This window comes from Diabrotica virgifera, chromosome 6, assembly GCF_917563875.1.
Source record: "Diabrotica virgifera virgifera chromosome 6, PGI_DIABVI_V3a".
Taxonomy (NCBI): Eukaryota; Metazoa; Arthropoda; class Insecta; order Coleoptera; family Chrysomelidae; genus Diabrotica; species Diabrotica virgifera.
In genome coordinates, this window is record NC_065448.1 from 77,191,878 (window position 1) to 77,218,785 (window position 26,908).

A 26,908-nucleotide genomic window follows, 5' to 3' on the forward strand; every position below is an offset into this window, starting at 1 on the left:
GGTATGGACACGTCCAACGAATGGGAGATGAAAGATTACCAAAAATTACAATGAGATGGATACCGCCAGAAAAACGGAAAAGAGAAAGGCCACCGACCTCCTGGAAACAAGGAATTACAAAAGCCATGTCAGAATGAAATCTTCAAGAAAGAGACTGGCTAGATCGACAGGCTTGGCGATTGGGTACCGGAAGGCGTAGAACGCTATAGAACCGGTTATATACAGTGCTAGTCAAAAGTCCGTACCCCCCCTCGTATCTTTTGAACGGTTATACCTATAATAGTGAAAGGGTACCCCCCGTTAAGATAGGCAAAATGCCCTCACTCCCAGAATTCAACTTTTTTAATTTTTTTACGTTCTATGCAATTAAAAAATGAGATAACGCGGATTTTGAGCTCGCCACCCCCTTACCCCTCCCCCTCACAGCCAAAAACGTAAATTTTTAGGTTTAATTTTTTTTAGTTGGGTTGCAATTGATATAAAAATTTCAAAAAATTCACACGTGTAGCTGAGGCTTTTATAAAACATGTCCATTTTTTATGGATCCATAGGTCGAGTGTACATAACCTCAAATTTTTTTTTAACTTTTTTAAAGCTTATAACTTTTTTTTGGAGGGTGCTGCAGGTCCAATTTTTTTTGCATTTTGTGTAATTTATCAAAAGTGATCTCTCTGATTTTTTTCAGGTTTTTCCGTCAGGTGCGCCATCTTGAAAAATCCGGAAAACTGTTTTTTTTTAGGGGGTTTTTGGGGATTTTCTCCATTTTATAGACTGCAACATAGGTCAACTCAAGGTTTTGTTAACAGATTATGTATAATTTAAAATAACTGAGTACATTATGGTATTCAAAAATTGGGCGAAACACTTTTAAACCCCCCAAAAACCATGTTTTTTTTAAGTTTTGTAAGGGTTTTTGCGGGTCTAATTATATTTTTTGAGGTCGATAGGGCCTGAATATTTTTTTTTTATTTTTTTACGTTCTATATCATTTTAAAAAATTGGGACTCACTGCAATTTTAGCCCACTTCCCCTATTCCCCTCCCCCACCTCCTTTTCACCTCCTTTTTTAAGTTGGTTTGCAAATAAGTTATAAATGTTGTTCTGAAGCTATTTCTTTGTGGAATTTTTGTAATTAACCATTCTAAATGGGAAATAAGCCACAATTTAACTAAAAAATGATTTTATTTTCCATCTGTAATGCGAAAGAGAGAATTCGATAATCTGTTGACGCACTGAAAAAAGGGTTTGGGACGATCTATATAAATAAGTCAGATTAGATTAAATTATTAGAAGAGTTTTTTACCAAGCAACAACATTTTTGTTTAATTTATTAATATTTTGTATTTTGACAACGACGTCCGTGGTGGATGTCGAAACGTTAATAAAATCATTTTTTAGTTAAATTGTGACTTATTTCCCATTTAGAATAGTAATTAATTTATTAAATTATAAATTACAAAAAATTCACACGCACAGCTGAGGCTTTTACAGAACATCTATTTTTATGGAACCGAAGGTCGAGTGTACATATTATAACCTCATTTTTTTTTGTTTTTTAATAGGTACGTATAACTTTTTTTAGTGATGGCTGCATGTCTAATTTTTTTGTGTTTTGTGTATTTTATCAAAAACTATATTTCTGACTTTTTTCAGATTTTTCCGTAAGGTGCGCCATCTTCAAAAATCCGCAAAACTGGTTTTTCGATGGTTTTTAGGGATTTTCTCCATTTTATAGACTTTAAAATAGATTAACTCAAGGTTTTTTTATAGGTTATGTAGGTATAATTTGAAATAACTGAGTTTTCAGGGATATTCAAAAATTGTGCAAAACACCTCTAAACCCCCCAAAAACTATTATATGTTTTTAAAGGTTTTTGAGCGGTTACTCATACAGGCCTGGATACTGTGTATCAAAAACAAGTTTATTAATAGCAAACTGAAAATTTGTTAATAGCTTCCCACATAACAATGATGTTCGCATCATGTTCTAAGCATATCCTACCAACATTCGTCGAAGTATATCCTTTTTAGTATATGCGTAGTACAAGCATAGCATGTACCATAAAAAACATTCTAAATTTCATGTTCTTTGCATGTGCCTCAAAGAATATTCTTGCGCCGAATACACTGAGCACATTCGGGTACGTAGTATCTCGGAATGTTCGTAAAAGTTTATTCTTAGAATATACCTTAATCGAATATTCTTAGTATATGCGTAAGTATATGCAAAAGTATATACTTAACACATACCTACTTGTATATACTTTTAAAATATCTAAAAATAATATACTGTATGTACGTACCTATAGGAAGAAGAATAATGTGAGCCTATAGATTATCAACTTCGCGTTAAGAATAATTAATAAAATTTATGTATTTTAGTAGGTACTACTGAACTATCTAATTCATTTTTTTTAAACCGTTTTAATTGTATGGTAAAAAGTTTAAAACTTAATTCTATTGTGAAGAAAAATGAGAAATTCTCGTTTCGTTTTCAGTTGAAATGAATATACCATTTTGATTTGAGTTTATACCATAAGTAAAATAATTTTCGGGAATCCGGAAACGGCCATTCATTGTCATTCTGACCCTTGCATTGCATTTTATACCTGCACAAGGGAAGGGGGTAGGTAACAAAAGAGCAAAATATGAAAATAGTTTCCAGTGCATTTATGTCTACGCTGTTAGGAAGGACCAATATTTCTAGCTACAAGGACTAAAACATTTTTAAGAACATAAAAAGCAGTTTGAAAATAATAAATTCATATTGGTACTTCAATATTTCCTAAATACCTAGTAAGTAAAAGTATGTATAATGTATATAGATACCTATAAATTTTAGTAATTTACATACATATTATAATATATTTGGCTATTATATAATTATATAAGCAGCATTTTTATTTTGATGTGCACATAATAACTAAATATATTACTTATATTTTATATATAGGCTACTTACCCATATAATATTTATTATACATAGGAACCTATATAACTAACTAAAGTTTATATATTTTATACTTACTTTTCACGTAATATTGTAGAATGTAATAACTACATTCTCATATGCAATTAGAATATGTAAACATAATATATTAGTAGAACCAAAGAATACTAACACACCCTGTGGGTGTGTTACTATTCTTTGGTAGAACCTATAAGATGAGATTGGGTGATGTTGAAAACATACTTCTCAGAAATACAGCACATCCTTGGAATATTCTTCCCATATACTAAAAATATGTGCGATAGTACATTCTAAGTATATACATAGAAGGTATATAGCACTTTCTTGGAATATTCTTCCCATATACTAAAAATATGTGCGATAGTACATTCTAAGTATATAACTAGAAGGTATATAGCACTTCCTTGGAATATTCTTCCCATATACTAAAATATGTGCGATAGTACATTCTAAGTATATAAATAGAAGGTTTATAGCACCTCCTTAGAATCTTCTAAAAAGTATGTTCTTGGTATATACTGAAAAGAAGTGCGGTAGTACATTCTAAGTATATACATAGAACGTTTAAGTACTGTAATGTAGTATATACTCAGTATATGCTCTGCACATTCGCAATAGTAATTACGCATATTCTAAGTATATACTTTTTCTGAAAAGTATGTTCTATGAATCTACTAAGAACATGAAATTGTTATGTGGGTTAACAGTGTCTAGTCGGACAAACTTTGATGTACCGGAACACTGAAACAGGGGAAGTTTTAATTGTTGAACAGGTTACAAGTTTCGAACGTCAGATTATGAAAACGTCCATGTATTTTGTCGGACAGAACATCCAATTGATTTGTTAGCCTTTCATTAAACTCTCATGCAAAAATCAAACTACTATTTACCACCAATATAATTCCTGTCATTTGACATGCGGACTTATTAAAATGCCCAACATATTTGTCGGACAAACATTTTTTCATATATTATATAAAGTTTGCTATTGAATAAACTTAAAAACAACTTTCCTACCACATCACTGGCTTGTACCATCTACATAACCTATATCTCTGCCTATACTGTCATTTTGCTTCACATTTACTGCCACGTAAAACACCATAAAAAGAATAAGGAAAGTATTACCAAAGAATATATAGCTCCGTATATACTCGTAGAGTATTCGGAGAGTATATTCGTTGGTATTACACTTTACAGTTCTAAAGTCTCATCGCTGTCTTCGTCTATTACAGGTACCTATAGGTATAACATCTGTATTGTCAAAGAGTTTTGTAAGATATTCTGCTGGCTTGATGATTTTTGTAAAATATCTTCCCTGCGATAAATATTATATTATGGCAGCTACATGCGAACAACAGCCTATGGTTATGTTGCCGTTTGCGCAACTTGCATCTACAACAGTATCTATCGTTTAATGTTTTGTTTTCCAAACCATCTAAGTTTGGCTCATAATAATGCAAATAGTCCACGCTGTATGCTTGTCCCGTTAGGTAAATTATTCCGATTCATTTTTGTGCACAAACTTACTCAAAAACAGGTCCTTATAACAAATCTACAAGGTGCCAGGCAGTACCGCGGTCGGAAAATTGCTTAAACAATTTTTTAAACGAATTCAAAAAATGAATTTTTTTATTTCGGACAAATTTGTATTAGATTCTTTGGATTAACCTGAGCAAAAAAGGTCTCTTGTGATTTTTCTATAAAATTGACTGTTGTCGAATTACATGTAATTTAAAATTTGAAAAACGCGAAAATAGCCATTTTCAAGGCCATTTTCATACCTCGATTAAAAATTATTATTATGAAAGTCATAAAGTGACCAACTCAAAATTTAAAGCCCCCCCCCCTCCAATAGCCTGAAGAAATTTTGACATTGTTTTATTACTAACTATTATTTTAATTAAAAATGAGCGCTAAGCACGTATTGAAGCGGCCGTCCGCGAGAGAGATGTACAATTATTCATTGGACGTTATAAAAAATATCGATTGGAAGTCAAAAATACGTTTTAAAAAATAAAAAAAAATTGAGGTTATATGTATTTTACACTCGACCAATGGGTCTATAAAAAATAGATATGTTTTGTAGAAGCCTCATAATTTTTTAAAATTAATTGCAACTTAACTAAACAAAAAAAAAACAGAAAAATTGACGTTTTTGTGGGGGCAGGGGGAGGGGGTGGCGGAGTGGGGTGGTGGTGCTATAATACTCAGTTATTTCAAATTATATATAATCTATTAACAAAACCTTGCGTTGACCCATGTTGCAGTCTATAAATGGAGAAAATCCCCAAAAACCCCCTAAAAAAACAGTTTTCCTGATTTTTCAAGATGGCGCACCTGACAAAAAAATCTGAAAAAAATCAGAGAGATAGCTTTTGATAAATTACACAAAATTCAAAAAAAATTGGACCTGCAGCCCCCTCTAAAAAAAAGTTATAAGCTTTAAAAAAGTTAAAAAAAATTTTGAGGTTATGTACACTCGACCTATGGGTCCATAAAAAATGGACATGTTTTGTAAAACCCTCAGCTACACGTTTGAATTTTTTGAAATTTTTAAATCAATTGGAACCCAACCGAAAAAAATTAAATCTAAAAATCTACGTTTTTGGCTGTGGGGGGAGGGGTAATGGGGATGGCGAGCTAAAAATCCGCGTTATCTCATTTTTTAGTTGCATAGAACGTAAAAAAATTTAAAAAATTGAATTCTGGGAGTGAGGGCATTTTGCCTATCTTAACGGGGGGTACCCTTTGGAGGAAGAAAATAAACGGACGTAAGCTTCTTAACTAGTCATGACAGGTGATGTAATAGTGACAGATGACGTTACAGAGCCACTGTGACCGATAATTTTAAATGGGACCTTATGGCAAGTGATACCTCGTTTGAAAGGTATTGAAAATACCTATTCAGTCATACTAATTTTGTTTGAGTTTAAGCTAATTTTGATGAACAAATGAAATAAATAAGATTGTAGTTTCGCATTTAATTTAAAAAAGTTAAAAATTCCGCCTATGATTACTTGTCAAACAGGTTGACGTTGACGTAAAAACTACTAGAGAATTAAAAAACGTCAACTATTTTGCCAAAAAATTCATAGGCGGACATTTGAATTTTTATTAATTAAATTCGAAACTACAATATTATATTTATTTAATTTATTCACCAAAATCAAAATCAACCTAAACTCAAAAAAATTAGTATGACTGAATAGGTATTCTAAATACCTTTCAAACGAGGTATCACTTACCATAAGGTCCTATTTAAAATTATCGGTCACAGTGGCTCTGTAACGTCATCTGTCACTATTACGTCACCTGTCATAACTAGTTAAGAAGCTTACGTCCGTTTATTTCCTTCCTCCAAATTTCACTATTATAGGTATAACCGTTCAAAAGATACGAGGGGGGATACGGATTTTGACTAGCACTGTATATAATAAAAGCTAGCAGCAATACTATTGTATTGCCCAAGGCATTTTCCAACATTATACGAGTACTTACGTCTTGTAGATTCTTCAGTATTTTCACTAATATCAAGTTGCGAAGAGAGGAAATTGTCGTCACAATTTTTTGGTATTAGTTTTTCCCTTGTTAAAAACAATCTAGCCAATGCTGGCATTTCCTTTCTACTGGGGTCATAAAATGGCGCTCTGGGATCTTCAGGATAAGTTGTAGTAATTCTGTACATTCTTTCTCTAGGGTTCGTTTCAGCATTAGGAGACTAAAACAAAATTATATTGGAAAATTTTAAGAAGCGGTTTTACTTAAATTATTAATAATAGATAGACACAAATAGACCGTTGGATTTCAATCGAAGTTCAGTCATGACTTTATCTCTCATGCCTTTGAGAGTAGGTACTGAAAGATGAAATCAAGGAAAAAAATAGGGTTTCCTAGATGCAGCTGCGTGAAAATTGAATTTTCTTTTGTAAAGAAAATTTCATGTAGGTACTGCGACGATTTTTCCCTTATGTCATTTTACGAATCGGTAGATTGTATTGCAACCGATTGATACCAGCCAACTGGACGTCGGACGAACTGTCAATTTTTTGAGCAGGGACATGTATGTTATCTCCTTTAACGCCGACCTTGTACCTTGTGTCATCGCAACATTAAATTTTATTACAATTATTGTGTAATTTAAAGGTTTTTATAACCAAAACTGTGACTAGTTTAAACTACTATCAAAATGTTTAACTGATGATGGTCCGACTGGATCGAAAGCGTTTTGAAGATATATGTATAATCCAGATTGTGAAACTGTTTTCTTGTGGCATGTCTAAGTTAAATATTATGTTAATATGAGATTAGCCACAGTTTATTGTAATGACAATTACATTTTTACCTAACAAGGTGTTGATGCAGTTATTTTATCAAAACATAAAAAAATGAGGTTGACATACTTGATCATGGTGTTACAGGGAACAGCCATGCTTTAGCCTAAAAGGTATGAGGACGGATGTTTTATTCCCTATGGTACATGGAATTCTGATTATTTTGTGTGTTTCAGCATTATTTCTACATATTACCTGTATGTTTTGTGATTCTGTGTTTGGGAATGTTTGTAAATTGTATTTGTATTTGAAAGAATTTTCTTCAAATAAATGAATAAACAAATTAAAACCAAATTGATTAATATGCTACCCATACCATATAACTTATGCCTCCATCAGTTCCTGCATCGTAGGGATATAAATCTATAGCCAATTTTTCAGTCCACGTACAGTTCTTTAAACACAAGTTTAACCCATTAATCCCTACCACCCAGTCCGGAGATGGTCCTAAAATAGAAATTAAATCTTAAAAATCAACAAATACCATAAATATAGCGTTTAATAAAACAGTATAAAAATATATGGTAGGGGAGCCCAAGCGAGGATTTTTGCAGTTACTCGAGCGCGTTAGATTATCGTATGGAGAGAAACCTGGTACCATGCAGATGTACCCTGCAGATGTACCTCTAGCATATATTGGCTCTTAACACAAAAAGTTCGTTAAGGGGGCCCGAAAAAAACAGTTTATCCTTAAAAATACTCGAAATTGTCAGATAAGGTAAGTTAAGTACGTGCAAAAGAGTGTACCTATATTTCAAAAATCTGACGATTTGAGCGGGGCGTAAGGAAATGGGTGAGTCAAAAAGTTTCACAATAGAAAAGCGAATATTTCGCGAAATGAACATCAGATCGAAAAACTAAAAAATACGTCTTCAATATTTTTCAAAAATCTATCGAATGGTACTCCCATTCCTCTCCCTTAAAATTTTAAATACAAACCCCACGATATTTCGCAAAACGAACATCAGATCGAAAAACTGCAAAATACACTTACAAAATGTTTTTGAAAAATATATCGAATGGTACCAAACACGACCCTCACGAAAGTGGGGTGGGGGGTTACTTTAAAATCTTAAATGGGACCCCAAAGGTTTATTCCAGATTTGGATTCTTTACGTAAAAATAAGCAACTTTTATTCGAGACATTTTTTCGAATTATGGAGAGATGGCGCTATAATCAGAATAAACGATTGTTGGAAATGGAAAATTAGATTAAAAAATGGAAAGTCGCCACTAAAATGGAAAATTTTACTTTTAAATGGTTTAAATGGTTTTAGGACCTAATAATCACAACCCAATAGGCCCCCATAACGCTAGAGTGACTGCAAATTTAGCATACTTTGCTCCCCTACTAATATATTATACAGTGATGAGCGCGCTAATAACCGGCAAAATAACGCAAAAGATGGAAAATATAATACATTGCCAAACAAAAATCAAAAAGAGATGATACTAGTGGAGGTTAAAATTATCGTTATAAACGTATAAATAATTAACATTACATTACATAATTTCCCATCTTGAGACGGCTGTGACAGGAGTATTTTATAAAATTCTACTGTCACAGTGACAGTTGTCATTTGTCATACTCCTCTGATACGACTAAAGGTGGGAAACTATGTAATGTAATGTTAATTTATACGTTTATAACGATCATTTCCATCTCCACTAGTTTTTTTTTGTTTCGCAATGTATTATGTTTTCCATCTTTTGCGTTATTTTGCTGGGTATTAGCGAGCTCATCACTGTATTTATATCATCATCATCCTCGGCGTAGTCTGCCGATAATGATGGTGCAGCCTTCCTTACATAAGTAAGTAATCGTTCTTCATTTCTGCGCACGATTGTCTAATATTTGCTTCTCTGTGCCATGTTGTACCTGCGTGTGTCTTTATGTCACAGTTATAGTGCCACCTTAAGTTTGGACGTCGAGTCGTCTTGTTATCTTATTGCCTCTTGGATACCACAGATAATACTAGTGGAACATTTATTGTCAGTTCTTCTCGCTAAATCTCCCGCCCTCTGCCATTCTGGAGATTTAGTTTTGTGGATTACATCAGTGTTATCTGGTTTTTGTTTGATCTATTCTGTTCTTATGTGGTCTCTCTTTGTTATGCTTAACATGCATCGCTAAGTTGACCTCTGAGTGACTTTAAGTTCCGCTATTATCTCTTTCTTTAGTGCCCAACTTTCGGAGCTTTGTCATGATTGGTAGTATACTTTGATCAAACGCTCTTTTCTTCAGATGAAGTGGCATTATGGATTTGAATATTACAGAATTTTTACCCAAAAGTGCTGCCAAATATGCAATTGCGTGAGACAACTTCCACCGATCATTACTCACCGCCTCACAAAAATAATCAACGCCTCACTTAAGCTCTGCTACTTTACAATACCTTGGAAAGTAGCCAATACAATTTTGCTCCTTAATAAGAACAAAGCCTTAAACAATCCTAACTCTTACTAAATGCTTTGGCTAAAGTCTTTGAATGGATCCTCAAGGAAAAACTCTACGCACTTTACCATAAAAAATCAGTTTGCTCCAATTTGGCTTTCAGGAAGGTCATTCCTCGAGAACTCAGTTGACTGAAATCGTAATACACATTACCCAAAAGTTAAACGACAAAAAACTTTTTATCGGCATTTTTCTCGATATACAGAAAGCCTTCGACCAAGTCTGGTCTGCTTGATTGGTGAGTAAACAACTGGACATCGGTTTTCCCATCCTTTTTTTCAGACTAATCTGTTCATAGGCATCTGAACGTAACATCACTATAAATGTCAGAAGTCAGAAGTTATATATTAACACCTTTCACTCCTACAGCAGGAGTACCATACGAGTCTCTTTTGGCTTCCATACTATACACAATATAAAAAAGCGACTCCTAATCCCAAAAAATACAAAGACCCTCACACTAATTTACACAGACAATACTGCTGTCGTAACAATAACACGAGATACAGAGGTCCTCGAACAACTGCACACTCAAACTCACCTAAATCATATCGAAAGGTTGTTCGGGAGATGGAACGTAACGTCTCATCCTAACAAAACTTAACTTTTATTCTTTAGACGTTCTAACGTTTGCGGCTGCTGCACACAGCTTGTTGAAGGAAGAGTGATTTCGAGGCCATGGGGTGACCGACTCCAATTCAGGGATAACATCAAGTACATGGTTGTGGTCTTTACACACAAACAATGAGGGATAGGTTTTCTCCAGTTTTCCGATTTCATTGCGAAATAATTTTACCTATCCATAGTGAGGTTACAGAGAGTTATGCCCTTAACGCGTAGCACTAAGCCATCACTCAATAGAATTCTGAGAAAAGAACCGTTATGATGCTCTTTCTTCTCTGAATACCATCTGAAGACGCTCTCCAAAAAAACACCACAAAACACCACCAGGACCGACAACCAGAAACTAGTGCCATCTACAAAGCATACAAATGTTTTGGACAAACAAATGTTCAGGACTTTTAGAACTTACAAACAAGAAATACATAACTAACACATCCCAAAACCACAATCACCCATTTCTATTCGAGCTACCACAAGTCTTCCTGATGAAACCTCGAAACACGTGTAAGAGAGTGGTGTACCTCGAATTTGGAGACCTTATGAAGGTAAACGACCAAGAGGAAGACAACAGATGAGATGGGTATATGAGATCAAAAAAATAGCCAGAACAAATTGAAAGTATGTTGCTAAGATATAGATCAATGGAAGGAGTTAGGAGAGGCCTATGTCAAAACATGGACGAGAGAAGTCTAAGAAGAAGATAATAACTATTAATAATATTCTTCGGAAACAATGATTAATATTATTGCTTCTTGGTATAATCTACAATTAGTGTAAAGCAATTTACTGATATTTTCGAACTTACCAAACATAGAAGCTACAGAAATCAAATGATGACGTCTATCGACTCTAAAAGTTGTTGACGTATTAGAATTCACGTTTGGATACCACAGTCCAGAAGCCTTGATAATTGTTCTCAGGTATTTACTTTTGGCTCTCAGTTCCGTTTCCATGAGTCTAACTGAGCCCCATTCAGCTAAACTTCTAAATCCTTCTGACGCTATTTGTCCCTCTCCCCAAAAACTGAAGTTTTTCTCGTGGGATGCTCCGATTACATCTGAGAAGTGAGTTAGCCATAGTAAAGTTGGATAATCTTTAGGGTGAGTTTTACTGGACCAAATTCCTTCGAACACAAGCTAAAATAATACAATTTTTACATGTAAAAGTTTAAATACAGTGCGTCCATAAAGTAACGCATAAATTCATTATTAACTAAATAAACAATATTATTAGAAATTACCGAAACAGGTCGATTTTTGATTTTAATTTACGATTTTTTGGCATATACATCATACTAGTGACGTCATCCGTCTGGATGTGATGACGTATAACGTATAATCAATGATTTTTTTAAATGAGAATTGGGGTCGTGTGCTAGCTCATTTGAAAGGTAATTCAATTCTATTTTCAGTAATATAAACATTAACATAATTATTTATACAGGATGTCCAAAAAAAAATTTTTAATTAAATAAATTGACACAAAAAGACGAATGTGCGTAATTTATTTAATTCAAAATACATTTTACTGCTCACCTAAAACAGAAATACAATGTTTATTTGACCAATAAACTTTGCTTTTCGCTTAAAATAAATGTTCAAACTGTCAAGAGGCAGGTGGGTGGCAACTTAAACATTGAATAGAATAAAAAAGTAATGTTTATTTTTGAAATAAACATTTTATTTCTGTTTTCTGACAGCAGTAAAATATATTTTGAATTAAATAAACTACGCACGTTCTTCTTTTTGTGTCAATTCATTTAATTAAAACAAATTTTTTGGACACCTTTGAATAAATAATTATGTTCATGTTCATGTTTATATTACTAAATATAGAATTGAATTGCCTTTCAAATGAGCTATCACACGACCCCTAGTCTCATTAAAAAAACATCGATTACGTCATCACGTCCAGACGGATGACGTCACTAGTATGATATGTATGCTAAAAAAATGAAAATCAAAAATCGACCTGTTTCGGTACTTTCTAATAATGTTGTTTATTTATAATGAATGTATGCTTTACTTTATGGACGCACTGTATAAAAGTTATCTAATGTGTATAATTCAACATTTTATTGGTTCACTTTGTAACATTTCATATTGTTTTCTAAATTAAGGGTAAGTTTGAAAATTCTAAAATTAAAAAAGCGTAGAAATAAGTGTATAAAAGTTTTTTTCAAAAGAAATAAATATAGTTAAGTAAATTTAAAAAGCAAAATAGTCATCCAAATATAATAGAACAACTGAGTGTTCATGAGGTATTAGTCCGAAATAAGTATTAAAAAAAGTTTGTGATCATCATAGATAAAAACCGTAAACCAGTGAACTCAAAGGTGAAACACAATTGGATAGGGTTAACAATTGAAGGATCAAGACGAAAAACGATGCATGTCTATTTTTTGGTCATTTTGCGTGTCTTGCGTCATCTGTTAGCTTAGAAAGTACTATCAGCCTGTGAACGATCAAGGGGAAATAACGATGGGAATCACCTTAAACATAGTCAGAAGATTGGATGCAAGGGAGTAAAACGATGGATGAAGGTCACGAGCGCATAAGAAAAAATGATGAGAGTTAATTTTAAAAGTCAGTGATCCACACCAAAACGCTAGTGCTTTACAGAATATTAAGCTTCTTAACTCCATTCTGTTTGTTGTAATATTTTGTTCAAGCTCCTGAGCTTTATTATGTGCCTCAATGCTCAACGTTCTTTAGTAGGGATATCAACAAAATATATGAAAAAAAAGACGGAGAGAAAGAACGACACTTCACCGTTCACTGCCACTGACTGTAAAAAAAGCTTTTCAGTGAATGTACCAAGTACTTGAGCGGAAATGTTGAGTGGAAACCACCAAAAACAGGAAAAAACAAAGTAAAACCTGCTTCATCAAGAGGAAATCTTAAAAACCCTTACATAGACCCAATACCGATTTCTCAACCCAGGTTCAGTGAACTGCAACATCTTTAACGATTTTTGATCAACCCAGATGCCAGATGACTTTTGATGATAAATAGTACATCCCAGGCCAATGATGAAAACAGTGAAGACCTCTACCTGGAATACTTTTTAGATAAAGAAGATTGAACGGATACTTTTTGTGGAGGTACATTATTATTCAAGCAAAGATTTGTTCAAGAGAAAATGTTTTTAAAATTACATAAACATCATTGAACATGTCAAATAAACCTGTTTTTTACCCAAAATTGCTCATTTTGAATACTCCTACTCACCCTATTTACCTAAAACCTATCTCAACCACACCCCGAGTGTTGGATGAATCCTTTTGACCGTGTTTGAGTGGATGGGGTCCATTTTGCGCAGGGGTGTGGGTGGCATATATACATGTCGCGCACCCTACACACAAACTGCGTAACTTGTGCCTCTCACCATTCACACACTCCTAAATTCCTCAAACTTTGACCGGAAGGTCGATAAACGTTCCTGACGGAGGGCAGCAACGACCACCAGTACCAAGTTAAGGCGTATAGGAAATTATCCTGAACCGGCTTATCATTGGATTTTCACAAGCGGAGCTGTACCAGCAGAAAGGTTGTGATACTTCGATGCAATAAGGCAGGGGAAACCATTGCATAATCGTTCCCAAGAAAGTTATGCGTGATGTCGTCGAATGAAATGCCTCGGATGTTGTCACGCAGCCTGGTTGACGACCGGCCTACCTTGAGTCCGAGTCAAGTAGTGAAAAATTAGCCACCGGCCACGCAAATGACCAGGCATCGTGTGGAAATTCTGCTACCGGTATACAAAAAGAAAAACTGAAACTCAGACAGATATTGAAGGTCGGTACATGGAACGTACAAGGGCTAAAGGCGATCACAAATAAGCTAGCAATTATTAATAACGAGCTAGCAAGATGCAATATAGAAATCTCTGGACTAGCTGAAACTCATTGATTAGGAGAGGGCCATTTCAGAACACATAATGGCAATTATATTGACTTCTCTGGCGCTGAGACCCAGAACTATACAGGTGTTACAATTCTGGTCTCACCAAAATTACAAAAGTCTGTCGTCGAATTTAAAGCTGTGAGCGATAGGATAGTTCTCCTTAAACTAGAAGGCAAACCACATAAACTTAATATCATATAAGTTTATGCGCCAACCAGCACATCAGATTACAGAAAGATCGAGGAGTTCTACGAAAAACTGGAAACGACAATCGCCAACATACCAAATTCAATGCAAAAGTTGGGAACACTACACAGAATGACGACATAAATAATGTACTGGGGAAGTTAGGTATAGGCCAGAGAAACAAAAGAGGTGACCGTTTAATCGAGTTTGCTATCACAAACAATTATTCTACCATGAATACTCGATTTAAACACCACGTACGTCGATTTTATACGTGGAAATGTCCTGGAGATAGGTCTAGAAATCAAATAGATTACATACTTACCAATATTCGCTGGAGATCAATTCAAACAGTCAGATCATATCCAGGGGCGATATGTGGATCCGATCATACTCTATTCGTAGCTAAAGTAAAGCTTTAACTTAAAGCGCCCAACAAACGAAAAGAGACAAATAGGATAGAACTAAGAAAGAAGGACGACCTTCTCCAGGAAGTACATAAAATAATGCCCTCTATTCGTAAAGGAACATCACAAGAAATATGGGAGACTTTTAAACATTGTGTAACAACACCAATTGATCATCCAAAGATAAAATAATCCTGTGAAACGGAAACACTGGATAACAGATGAAATCTTTCAAATCATTGAGAATAGAACAAATCTTTGTCAAAGTCCCGTGTGTAGTGAAAGGGAAAAGGCTAGTTTAAGAAACCTCAATAGAGAAATAAAACGAAGATACAAGGCAGATAAAAAACAGTACTATCAAAGTATAGGCAAAGAAATTGAGAGACATGATCAGAATAATCAGTTGAGAGATCTATTTAGAAAAATACGCTACTTAACAAGAGACTTTAAAGCCAGAATTTGGGCCATTGAAGACAACACTGGAACTCTGAGAACAAACAGAGAAGATATAGCAGAGACATGGAGATCGTATTGCAGGGACCTATATAAAGATGATCAACGCCAAGAACCTGTTAACCAAATCTATGACGAGGTGGAAGAAGAACCTGATATACTTGAAAATAAAGTAAGACTCGCGATCAGTAAGCTCAAATATAATAAAGAACCAGGTCCAGATATGATAACAGCCGAAATGCTCAAAGCCACAGAAGAAACTGGCGTAAAATTACTTCATATACTCTGTAACCAAATATGGCATTCTAAACAATGGCCTGAAGACTTTACAAAATCTACAATAACGACAATTCATAAAAAAGGCAGCTTCCATAAATGCGACAATTATAGAACTATTTCTCTTATATCACATGCCAGTAAAATAATGCTACATATAATCAATGAGAGACTAAAAACATTCATTCAAAGAGAAGTTCCACAAGAGCAAACTGGATTTACCAAAGGTAGAGGTACTCGAGAACACCTGTTGAATATAACACAGATAATCGAAAAATCTAGGGAATTCAATATTCCACTGTACATATGCTTTATAGATTATCGTAAGGCGTTCGACAGGGTCAAGTGTCTCACTTATGGCGAATACTAAAAGAAGTAGGCGTACCCCAACACCTTATTTCTATTATAACTGAACTATACGAACACACTACTGGATCAGTTAAAGTGCTTGACACACTTTCAAAGAATTTCATCCAGAACGGGGTGTCAGACAGGGATGTATACTATCTCCAAAATTATTCAATATATATGGAGAACCAAAAGGCATCTCAATAAATGGTCATAAAATAAACAACCTACGTTTCACAGATGACACAGCCCTTCTTGCAAATAATCAAGCAGAGCTGATTGATCTCATACGACTGGTTGAAAACGAAAGTCAAATATTTGGTCTGCAATTAAACATATCAAAGACAAAGATCATGATAGTGGATAGACTACATAACAATCATCCACACATAACCACAATTGATCGGTTTAAGGTTGTGAGCTCATACTTATATCTGGGATCATTAATCACAAACACAGGGTCACTACAGGAAGAAATAAAACGTAGATGTGATCTAGCAAAAGTCGCCACAGCAAAAATGACCACAATATGGAAGGACTGTCAAATTTCAAGAGGGTTAAAGATGAGGTTGATCAACTGCTTGATATTCTCAATACTGACCTACGGATGTGAATCTTGGACCCTGAGAAATTCGGAAAGAAGAAAGATAGACGCCACTGAAATGTTCTGTTGGAGACGAATGCTACGAATTCCTTGGACAGACCATAAAAAAAATAATTCAATTTTAAGAGAGCTAAAAGTTAGCCAAAGACTCTCCAGTAAAGTCCATCTCCAACAATTAAAATACTTTGGACATGTTATGAGAGCAAACACAAAAAACATGGAACGACTCATTATACAAGGAAAGGTGGAAGGCCGAAGATCACGAGGAAGATCCTTAACAAGATGGATCGATCAAATTACACGAATATGCAAAAGACCTATGCATGAGTTAAAAGAAATGACCAGAGACAGAGATCGTTGGAGACGGACAATACACGACATCACGTCGACCACTACACTCCCTCCGGGGGGTCAGGATTCAGGATTGAAGAGAGAGACTCACCATAACACTCTACAAACTTTATCAAAGCACATGTGTACGTCTTCTAAAGTACAGAATTACATATATTACCAAACAATTAGTTTCTGAACTATAGTAAGGTAGATATTAAATATGTAACTTTGTTTTTCATTTTGCCGAAAATGCTTCCTTATAGACATTCATCGTGACCTGACCTGATCCTTCAATTATAAATATCTTTGTTACTGCGTAGTAAGAAAATATGACAAGGATAGGAAATAAGATACGAGTTGAAATAGTAAAACGATCAATTATAAAAATCAAACCACCCCCTCTGTGGCTCAGTGGTAAGAGCGCCTACCTTTGGATCGAAAGGTCCGAATGGTCGTGAGTTCGAATCTCACCAGGGTCGGAAATTTTTCGTTTATTATAAATTAATAAATGAAAATAGTTTCTGTGCTTGTGGGATCGGTACTCACCGGATGGACCGCAGACATTCGGATACAATTAGCGTCTCTTTGCAAAGACAATGACGTCGACTTTGCAAAGTAACAAGACACTTACTCAACACACACACTACACATGACACTAGGTACCTAACTGCAAAAATTCAGCGTACCTACCATGCCAATGGCCATTAGTTGACGAGGCATTAGCTAAATAATAAAACAAAAATCAAACCACTTTTTCATAACTCTGAATTTTCTGGAAACCTCAGAATAAGATATTAAAAATATATTTATAAATATAAGCAATGAGGCTAATTTCTATCTTAACGGTCACGTGAATAAACAAAATTATCGTTTATGGACCACCAACAATCTGTGCATCGGACCATTTCCTTTGAGAAACGTCAGAGCCTTGATTATCCAATTTTTTCTGTCCCAATTGAATGAATTGGTACTGTCAATATGTACGCCCAAGAGAATGGTGCAACAGAGCACACTGCTCGAGCTACAAACGATATTCTGAAGGAAGCATTTCCTTCAGAAAATCTCGTTTTGATGATTTGCACTGGTCGGCCAGATCACCCGATTTGACCATTCCAGATTTCTTTTTATGTGGTTTTTTGAAGTTCCGGGTTTACGTCAACAAGCCTCAGACTCTGGAAGCCCTTAAGGAGAACATTCACCAGGAAAGCGAAACTTAACCTATGCTAACCTAATCTGTCGCTCGAAGTTCTGGCATAAGTGTTGGAAAATGCCATAAAACAAGATTGTATGGTCATTAACTCTAGCTGCGACCACTTGGCAGATATCATTTTCTCATCTGGATGGAATAAATTCTAATGGATTTGTATAAACCAATTTTAAAAATTGTTAATATCTGTTTCATAGTTGTGACTGCATAGCTTCACTGAGGATGCATAGATGCTGAAATAGCTATATGGAGATGGTGGTCCAACTCTGAATCAAATAAAAACAAAAACTGCCTTTACCTTTTTCATCTTTACTCAGATTTGAGTACCTGAAACTGTCTTTCGGCCCTTTTCCTAGACGAAAAGAAGGTAAATACGTGGACAAAGTGTCCTTTATTTTTTCTTCTACGGCACTACAGCCTAAATTGAGCCTTGGCCTCCTTTATTTTTTGCCACCACCCTTGCTTGTCTGTGGTTGATCTTCTCCATACACGGACTCCTAAAATGGCTTGTGCGTCGCTGTTTACTGTGTCTTCCCAGCGCTTTCTTGGCTTTCCAACCGTCTCTTTCCCTGCATTCTAGCATTCAGTGCTCTTTTTGGTAGCCTATCCTCTCCCATTCTTATCACATGTCCGGCCATTGCAATCTTTGTATTCTAATAAAGTCTGACAGGGGTGCTTCCTTATAAAGTTGATAAAGTTCGTTGTTGTATCGACTTCTGAAGATTCCGTTTTCTCTCACAGGTCCTAGTATTCTCCTCAGTACTTTCCTTTTGAATGTGTCGGGTTTGTTTTTGGATGTTTCTTTCAGGACCCAGGCTTCACTGCCATAGCATGTTATTGGTCAAATTAAAGTTTTATAGATTCTCATGTTTGTATTTGGGTGGACATTTTTAGACCGAAATATATGGGAGAGGGCAAAATAAGCTCTGTTTGCCTGCGTTATTCTCTTTCGTATTTTTTCTCCATCTTCTGATCCGTCGGCATATATTTCTACTCCCAGGTATGTAAACTTTCCAACAGTTTCAATGTCATCTTCATGTATAATGTTTTGTGGGACTATATTTCTTCTCGTCTGAGTCATTATTTTTGTTTTTTCTGTGTTAATTTCCAGACCTAGCATTTTTGTTTGTATTTTTAACTCTGCGTATGTTTCCTGTGATCCTGTTGATGTTCTACTCATAATATTAATATCATCGGCATAAGCGGCCAGTTGAACCGTTCGGTTGGTCAGTAGGTTTCCTCGTCCAGTTTGCATTTGCCTAACCGCATACTCCAGTGCCAGGTTAAACAATGTTGGGGCCAGCCCATCACCCTGCTTTAGTCCCTGCGAAATTTTGAAAAAGTCTGTCCGGTGGTTTTGTATTCGTACACATGCCTTTATTTGCTTTCTTCTATATTCGTCGTCTCTTGTGCTTATATATTGTAAAAGCCGAAGATACAGGATACACCCAGAAAGTAGTTTCTTAACGAAAAGTCTTGAATTTAAAATATTGTTTATTATTTTTATTTCGTCTTTCGTCAAAAGTAGCAAACTTTGTATTGAGGGCTTTTCGTCTTCCTCGTATTACGAGAGATGTCGCTGTTTTGCGTCTCAAAAGATGGAAACATTACATCGCGATTTTTTCCCTTAAATAGGCAGGATTGTTGATATTTGTTTCAGAGTTGTGACTGCATAGCTTTATTGAGGATGCATAGATGCTGAAACAGCTATATGGAAATGGTGGTCCAACTCTGAACCAAATAAAAACAAAAACTGCCTTTATCTTTATCGAATTTTAAAAAGTTTTTCATAAAAAAAAATTACAGCAAAGAACATTGGGTGACTACTTTTGTACCACCTTGTATTAAACGACAACTTACCTTATATTTAGCCTCGTCACATGCACAACATTCATCATCTGATGGTAAATCTTCATCTTTTTGTTCACAAATGGTTTTAGTTAAGTTTCCATCTTCTGAAAACCAAACATCAGAATTTTCCAAAACCATGGCTCTAAAACACAGTGATAATAATTAAATCTGGTTTTATAAATCTTTAATTTCTTAATGCTAACAAAAAAGTTTCTTTGGAATTCAGTGTCTTCACGTAATTTTCTCTTTATTGGTCTGCTGAAGACAATTGCGTATTTTCAAAGTTTTAAATTTTATCGATTCTGTAAGAATCGATAAATTACAGGTTGGGTTAAATGTTTAATAGGGAATAGTTATTTTCCTAACAAGTGCAGAAAGTCATATTGTTCCGCACGTGACTGCAGTTTGCCGAACGACGCGAAGCGGGAGTTCGGCAAGCAGTCGAGTGCGGAAAAAAGACTTTGTGCAAGAGTTAGGAACAATATTTTTTCTATGAGTCTTTAAATAATGACAAAATATTAATTAGTTAATTTAATTAACATGATTATTTCATCCATAGGAGATTCTGACCAATAGAAAGCTACATAAGTCTAAATTAAATCGATTATTTTTTAATGATTTTAACTTCCAATCATATAGTAAGATATTTGATCACGTGCTTAATTCTGTCCAATCAGATTAAAATTATACTGAGAATTATCTACTGTAGAAAATTACCGATAGAATTTTTTTAAGTAGATTGTTTCTGTTTAATGGCAACCAGTTTCCTAGTCTTGACAACTGTCACATTTAAGAAAATATCCATAATATACGTATTAAAAAATATTCTTACGAATATCACACGACAGTAAGAATAAATAAGAAAATACTGATTAATTTTTACTCAAATTTGTTGTCATTGTGCAATAGCCACTCAAACCCTGCGGGCCCTTTTCTTTATTGCCAGACAACAAATTTTCGAAAAACTGTCGCATTATTTTCAATTTATTCTCACTCTCTTGTGATATTATACCTGATAATTTTTGATAATTTCCCGTCGTCAAGTATATTACGTCAGATGCCCTCCGTTGCTACGAAAAAATACATTCAGTGACATTAATGACAATTAATGTTTTAAAAATTATAAAAGTGATGACTTTCAACCGTCAAATTAATATAGAATTTTAGAACTTTTGTGCAATTACTACTGAAAATACATACACAAATTAATTCTTTGACAAGGTTGTCAAAACCAAACTTTCAGTAGTAATTGCACAAGAGCTCTGAAATTATTGAATTTTTCCCGAGTGACACTTTGACAGTTTTAATTTCACGAGCCGAAGGCGACTGAAATTATGTCAAAGTGTCACGAGAGCAAAAATTCTATATTAATTTCAGAGGTCGAGTGCAATTTGTTGCGATTGTTTCATGAATAAAACTGTTCAAAACCAAAATTTTATTGTAATTTATTTATGTAAGTACCATTAAACACACAGTTTTTATAAATATTTGACGATTGAAAGTAATCACTTTTATAATTTTTAAAACATTAATTGTCATTAATGTCACTGAATGTATTTTTTCGTAGCAACGAAGGGCATCTGACGTAATATGCTTAACGACGGGAGATTATCAAAAATTATCGATTAAATTCAGATTTCTGTAGCTTTCTATTGGTCAGAATCTCCTATGAATGAAATAATCAATATAATTAGTTAGCATGACGACGATCTTGGTTTCCATGACGATGATTCAAAACGACTGTTATTGTCTACCTATTTGACTTTCGAATATTATGTCAAAATAATTTTATTTCATCGAATTGTCGCGTTCGTTCCATTAAAACAGGAACACAATAAGATACATTTGAAATAAAATAGTAAATAATATCTAAATATTAGTTTATTGCATGTATTATAATTATTTTAAGGCCATATTAAAATATCTAAACGCGTGCTAAAAAGTAAAACGTGTGCGCAAAAGTAAAACTTTCTAAACTAAAACGCGTGCGCGAAAGTAGACATTTTTGCACGCTCGTAGAAAATAGTTATTTTCCTAACAAGTGCAGGAAGTCATTCTTTTCCGCACGCGACTGCAGTTTGCCGAACGACGCGAAGCGGGAGTTCGGCAAGCAGTCGAGTGCGTAAAAGAGACTTTCTGCAAGAGTTAGGAACAATATTTTTTCTAAGAGTCTTTAAAAAAGTACCAAATCTTAATCAATTAATTTAATTAATATGAAAATACATACATAAATTAATTCTTTGAAAAGGTGGTCAAAACCAAACTTTCAGTAGTAATTGCACAAGAACTCTAAAATTCTATATTAATTTTAGAGTTCGAGTGCAATTTGTTGCGATTATTTCATGAATAAAACTGTTCAAAACCAAAATTTTATTGTAATTTATTTATGTAGGTAAGTACAAATTAGTACAATTAAACACAAAGTTTTTATAAATATTTGACGATTAAAAGTCATCACTTTTATAATTTTTAAAACATTAATTGTCATTAATGTCACTGAATGTATTTTTTCGTAGCAACGAAGGGCATCTGACGTAATATACTTAACGAAGGGCAATTATCAAAAATTATCGATTTAATTCAGATTTCTGTAGCTTTCTATTGGTCAGAATCTCCTATGAATGAAATAATCAATATAATTAGTTAGCATGACGACGGTCTTGGTTTCCATGACGATGATTCAAAACGACTGTTATTGTCTACCGATTTGACTTTCGAATATTATGTCAAAATAATTTTATTTCATCGAATTGTCACGTTAATTTCATTAAAACAGGAACACAATAAGAGATATTTGAAATAATTTTGTAAATAATATCTAAATATTAGTTTATTGCATGTATTTTAATTACTTTAAGGCCATATTAACATATCTAAATTAACACGCGTGCGGAAAAGTAAAAACCGCGTGCGGAAAAGTAACACGCGTGCGGAAAAGTAACACGCGTGCGGAAAAGTGAAACTTTCTAAACTAAAATTATTTAAGTATTAATGTGTCAAACTGTGCCTACGATGTAATCATTTTTACAGAAACTTGGCTTACTGCCGATTTCAATGATGCTGAACTTGGATTGACAAATTACACCATTTTCAGACAAGATCGTACACCTGAATCTAGCAAATTTGTAAGAGGAGGAGGAGTTTTAATAGCCACTAAGAAGAAATTTTCCGTAAAAATTATTCCGTCAGATTCCTCCATTAAGAAACTTTTTGTTCACTTGTGTGGTAAGTTTATCTTGGGAGCATTGTATATTCCACCAAAGTCTACACCTAACAAGTACCAAGTGCACTTCGATCAGCTTATTAGTATAGGTGAACAATATTCAAATTCTAAATTTTACCTCTTTGGCGACTACAACCTGCCATCAGCTGATTGGGAACTTGAAGACTTCTGCTCATCGGCAACTGCTAAACCTAATACATCGTTTGCAGAAACGGAGGCGATTGGTGTTCTCTCAAATATGTGTGCTCTGCATAATCTATTCCAATCAAATAACATTGTCAATTCTAGAGGCGCTATTCTAGACCTTGTTCTCTCATCAGAAGAGCTTGTGATAACCTCGGCAGTTGATATATTGATTCCTCCAGACTTATATCATCCTCCACTTGAAACTATCTTACAGCTACACTTTGATCAGAACACTACTGCAGGCGATGGTGAATACTACTATGATTTTCATAAAGCTAATCTTCCTTGCATTTATCAATACTTAGAAGCAATTGATTGGGGCAGTCTTATAAGTGATAAAGAACTTTCCGAGATGATAGGTACTGTCTATGATATTCTTTACTGTGTGCTTAATATGTATGTTCCATTGAAAAAAGTTTGTACAAAGAAATTTCCTGGTTGGTATTCTAGTGAACTTACACAATTAATACGTGACAAAAAGACTGCCCATTTAATTTACAAGAGTAACAGGTCTCCTGAGAATTATTCAGGTTTTAGTCAACTTACAGCTCAGTGCAAAATTTTATCAAAAAATTGTTATGCTAAATATATACATTCAACTGAGATTTCGATCCAAGCTAATCCAAAAAATTTTTGGAAATTTGTAAACAGTAAGAAAGAAAATAATAGTATGCCTGTCTCAATGTCACTCAACAATACACTAGCCTCTAATGGCAACGATATTGCAAATTTATTTGCTAGCCATTTCTCTTCAGTTTTTAGTAATAAAACTCTTAAGCATAATGACAATTTAATACAGTCTAAGGTCTGTGTATCTTCCTATATTATACCAATTTCAAAAATATACGAAAAACTTTCAACTCTTAATGTCAATAAGGGACCTGGGCCAGATGGTATTTCTCCCATTTTTCTTAAACGATTCTCTTTTATTCTGTCTCGGCCGCTTTATCATATTTTTAATAAATCCCTTCAGTTGGGGGAATTTCCTGACTTTTGGAAACTATCCTATGTCACTCCAATTTACAAAGCAGGTAATAAAGCTGACATAACGAATTATCGTCCTATTTCTATTCTCGGCATAATTCCCAAGGTATTTGAGAGTATTGTTACTGATTACCTTAATTATGACTGCTCTTGGATACTAAATTCTCAACAGTTCGGATTTTCTTGTGGTAAATCAGCAGAACTTAGTTAGTTGCTTTATGTTGATACCTTGTCTGAAGCTTTGGAGAGGGGGTTGCAGATTGATTCAGTGTATACTGACTTCTCCAAGGCTTTATTGATAGGATGAACCATGATCTTTTGTTGCATAAGCTCAAATTATATGGCGTGGAAGGTTCTGTGTTGAAGTGGTTGGGCAGTTACCTAACAAATAGAACACAGCAGGTTAGGGTTAATCATCATTACTCCAACACTTTTCTAGTAACCTCTGGTGTACCTCAGGGCTCTCATTTGGGTCCACTTTTGTTTAACCTGTATATTAACGACATCGTCACCTGATTCTCTAACACTTCTGCTCTCTTATTCGCTGATGATCTTAAATGTTATCAAATCATTAATAATCAAGATGATGCAATATCATTGCAATCAGATTTAGATAATTTAGCCAACTGGTGTCTTGATAATGGGATGGATTTGAATGTCAACAAGTGTCACATTATCCGGTTTTGTCGGAATCATCATTTATCAGTATTTCATTATACCATAAATGATCAATTATTGGATACGGTAGACTCAATTAAAGATTTAGGTGTTGTTCTTGATTCCTCTCTGAGCTTTAACCATCACATCAACAATATTACTCAAAGATCCATGAAAATGCTTGGCTTTGTTAAAAGGACAACTCGTGATTTCACGAACGTGTTCGCTATTAAAATGCTCTATTGTTCTTTAGTCAGGACGCACCTTGACTACTGTTCTCCAGTTTGGTCCCCACATTATTTACACCTCAAGAACAAACTTGATAGTGTTCAACATAATTTTCTTAGATATATTGGGTTCAAAAAACACATCAATTATAATTATACAGATATGGAACGATTTTTGAATATCTCTTCTCTGGATGTCCGTAGGAAGCGTAAAGATCTTACAGTATTGTTTAATATTATCAATGGCATATATTACTGCCCTGAACTCCTTGCTAAAATATTGTTGTTTGTTCCACCACGAACAACAAGACAAATTCAAACCTTTCATATTTCTTTCCATAGATATAATTACTCATATTTTACTTTTGTTCCTAGAACACTAAGGGCCGGTTGTTCGAAGGCTAATCAAGAAGTTGATTATAATCAATAATTTATTGTAATCAATTTTCTTGATGGGAATCAAATCGCGACATGAAAAATACATGTAAAACACTAATCAGTTATTGATTGTAGGTAAAACAGTAATTAAAATATAGCCGCAGCTCTTAAATTGTTGAAAATTGCTTATTATTATTATTGATTTGTAAGTAAAAACAAGAAATTAACATCAGAAAGAGTTTAATTATGTTTTATTTTAAATTAAAACCAAAATAATAAAATAAATCAGTCAACATAACCTCAAAATGCGACATCTGTCAGAAGTACGCTTAATCAAATATAATTGTAATTAAATATTTGATAATGATAAGTTTTGATTAGCGTTCGAACAACCGGCCCTAAGACTTGCTAACTCCCTAGGTGACCTTTTACTTTTTGGTAACTCTGTTGATGTTTTTAAGAACCATTTAACCAAATTAAATATTTAGCAATGTCATAACCTTGTTATTTGTTAGTAATTAATGTTTTGTAATTATTTTACTTTGTCATGTCTTTTTAAATGTTTTGTACTCTCTCATTTTATTCTTATATATTCAACACTGTAATTATTAATATCTTATTAATGTATTACCGAATTGGGCTTGCCCGTATAAATAAATAAATAAATAAATAAATAAATAAATAAATAAATAAATAAAATGCGTGCGCTAAAGTAGACATTTTTGCACACTCGTAGAAAAAATATATTGCAGTATCGGCATGGGCCTAATATTTTATATGGATACATCTAAGCAACAACGCACTAAAATAAGTTATCAAGGATTCATTTTTATGAAGTTGAGTTCAATAAAGAAAAATGTTTTCAACAAAGCTTTTACGTGTAAAATGTAAAAGATGAATTATAGAAGTTATGGTCTGCAGTCTTCAGTAAAGAAATATATTAAAAAGAATGTAAACATCTCAGTCAAAATATAAGTTTTATCAATGTGGCTTTTTACCCTGGGTCTACAATTCCTGCAGTGCAATATAAATTAATAATATAATTAAATTTACTTCATTGTGTAAATTCTGAACTACCTATATCAAGAAAATAAGACTAAAAATTAACAAAATAACTACTTCTTCATACATGTTAGAAAAGTAAACTTATGAATATATGATGAGAAAATTTTTAACATTTCATGATAACATGTGTTTGAAATTACAAGATTTGATAGAAGATTGGCGATGTAGTTGAACTTAAGGGGGCTCGCACACCAAAGCGACATCCTATATCGCATATAACACATTGCGAAAAGA

At 34.0% G+C, this 26,908-nt stretch overlaps 1 protein-coding gene across 1 annotated transcript in view; it reads right to left on the reverse strand.

Annotated features, from left to right (window-relative positions):
* The window catches only part of LOC126886445 (spondin-1), a 126,484-nt gene that overhangs the window by 68,384 nt on the left and 31,192 nt on the right, over window positions 1–26,908 (reverse strand). The window contains exons 3-6 of the mRNA XM_050653386.1: window positions 19,964–20,096; window positions 11,190–11,520; window positions 7,622–7,752; window positions 6,473–6,692 (exon numbers count right to left, since the gene is read on the reverse strand). Of these exons, the coding sequence (XP_050509343.1) occupies window positions 6,473–6,692; window positions 7,622–7,752; window positions 11,190–11,520; window positions 19,964–20,096 (815 nt within the window). The remainder of the gene's footprint in view (window positions 1–6,472; window positions 6,693–7,621; window positions 7,753–11,189; window positions 11,521–19,963; window positions 20,097–26,908) is intronic.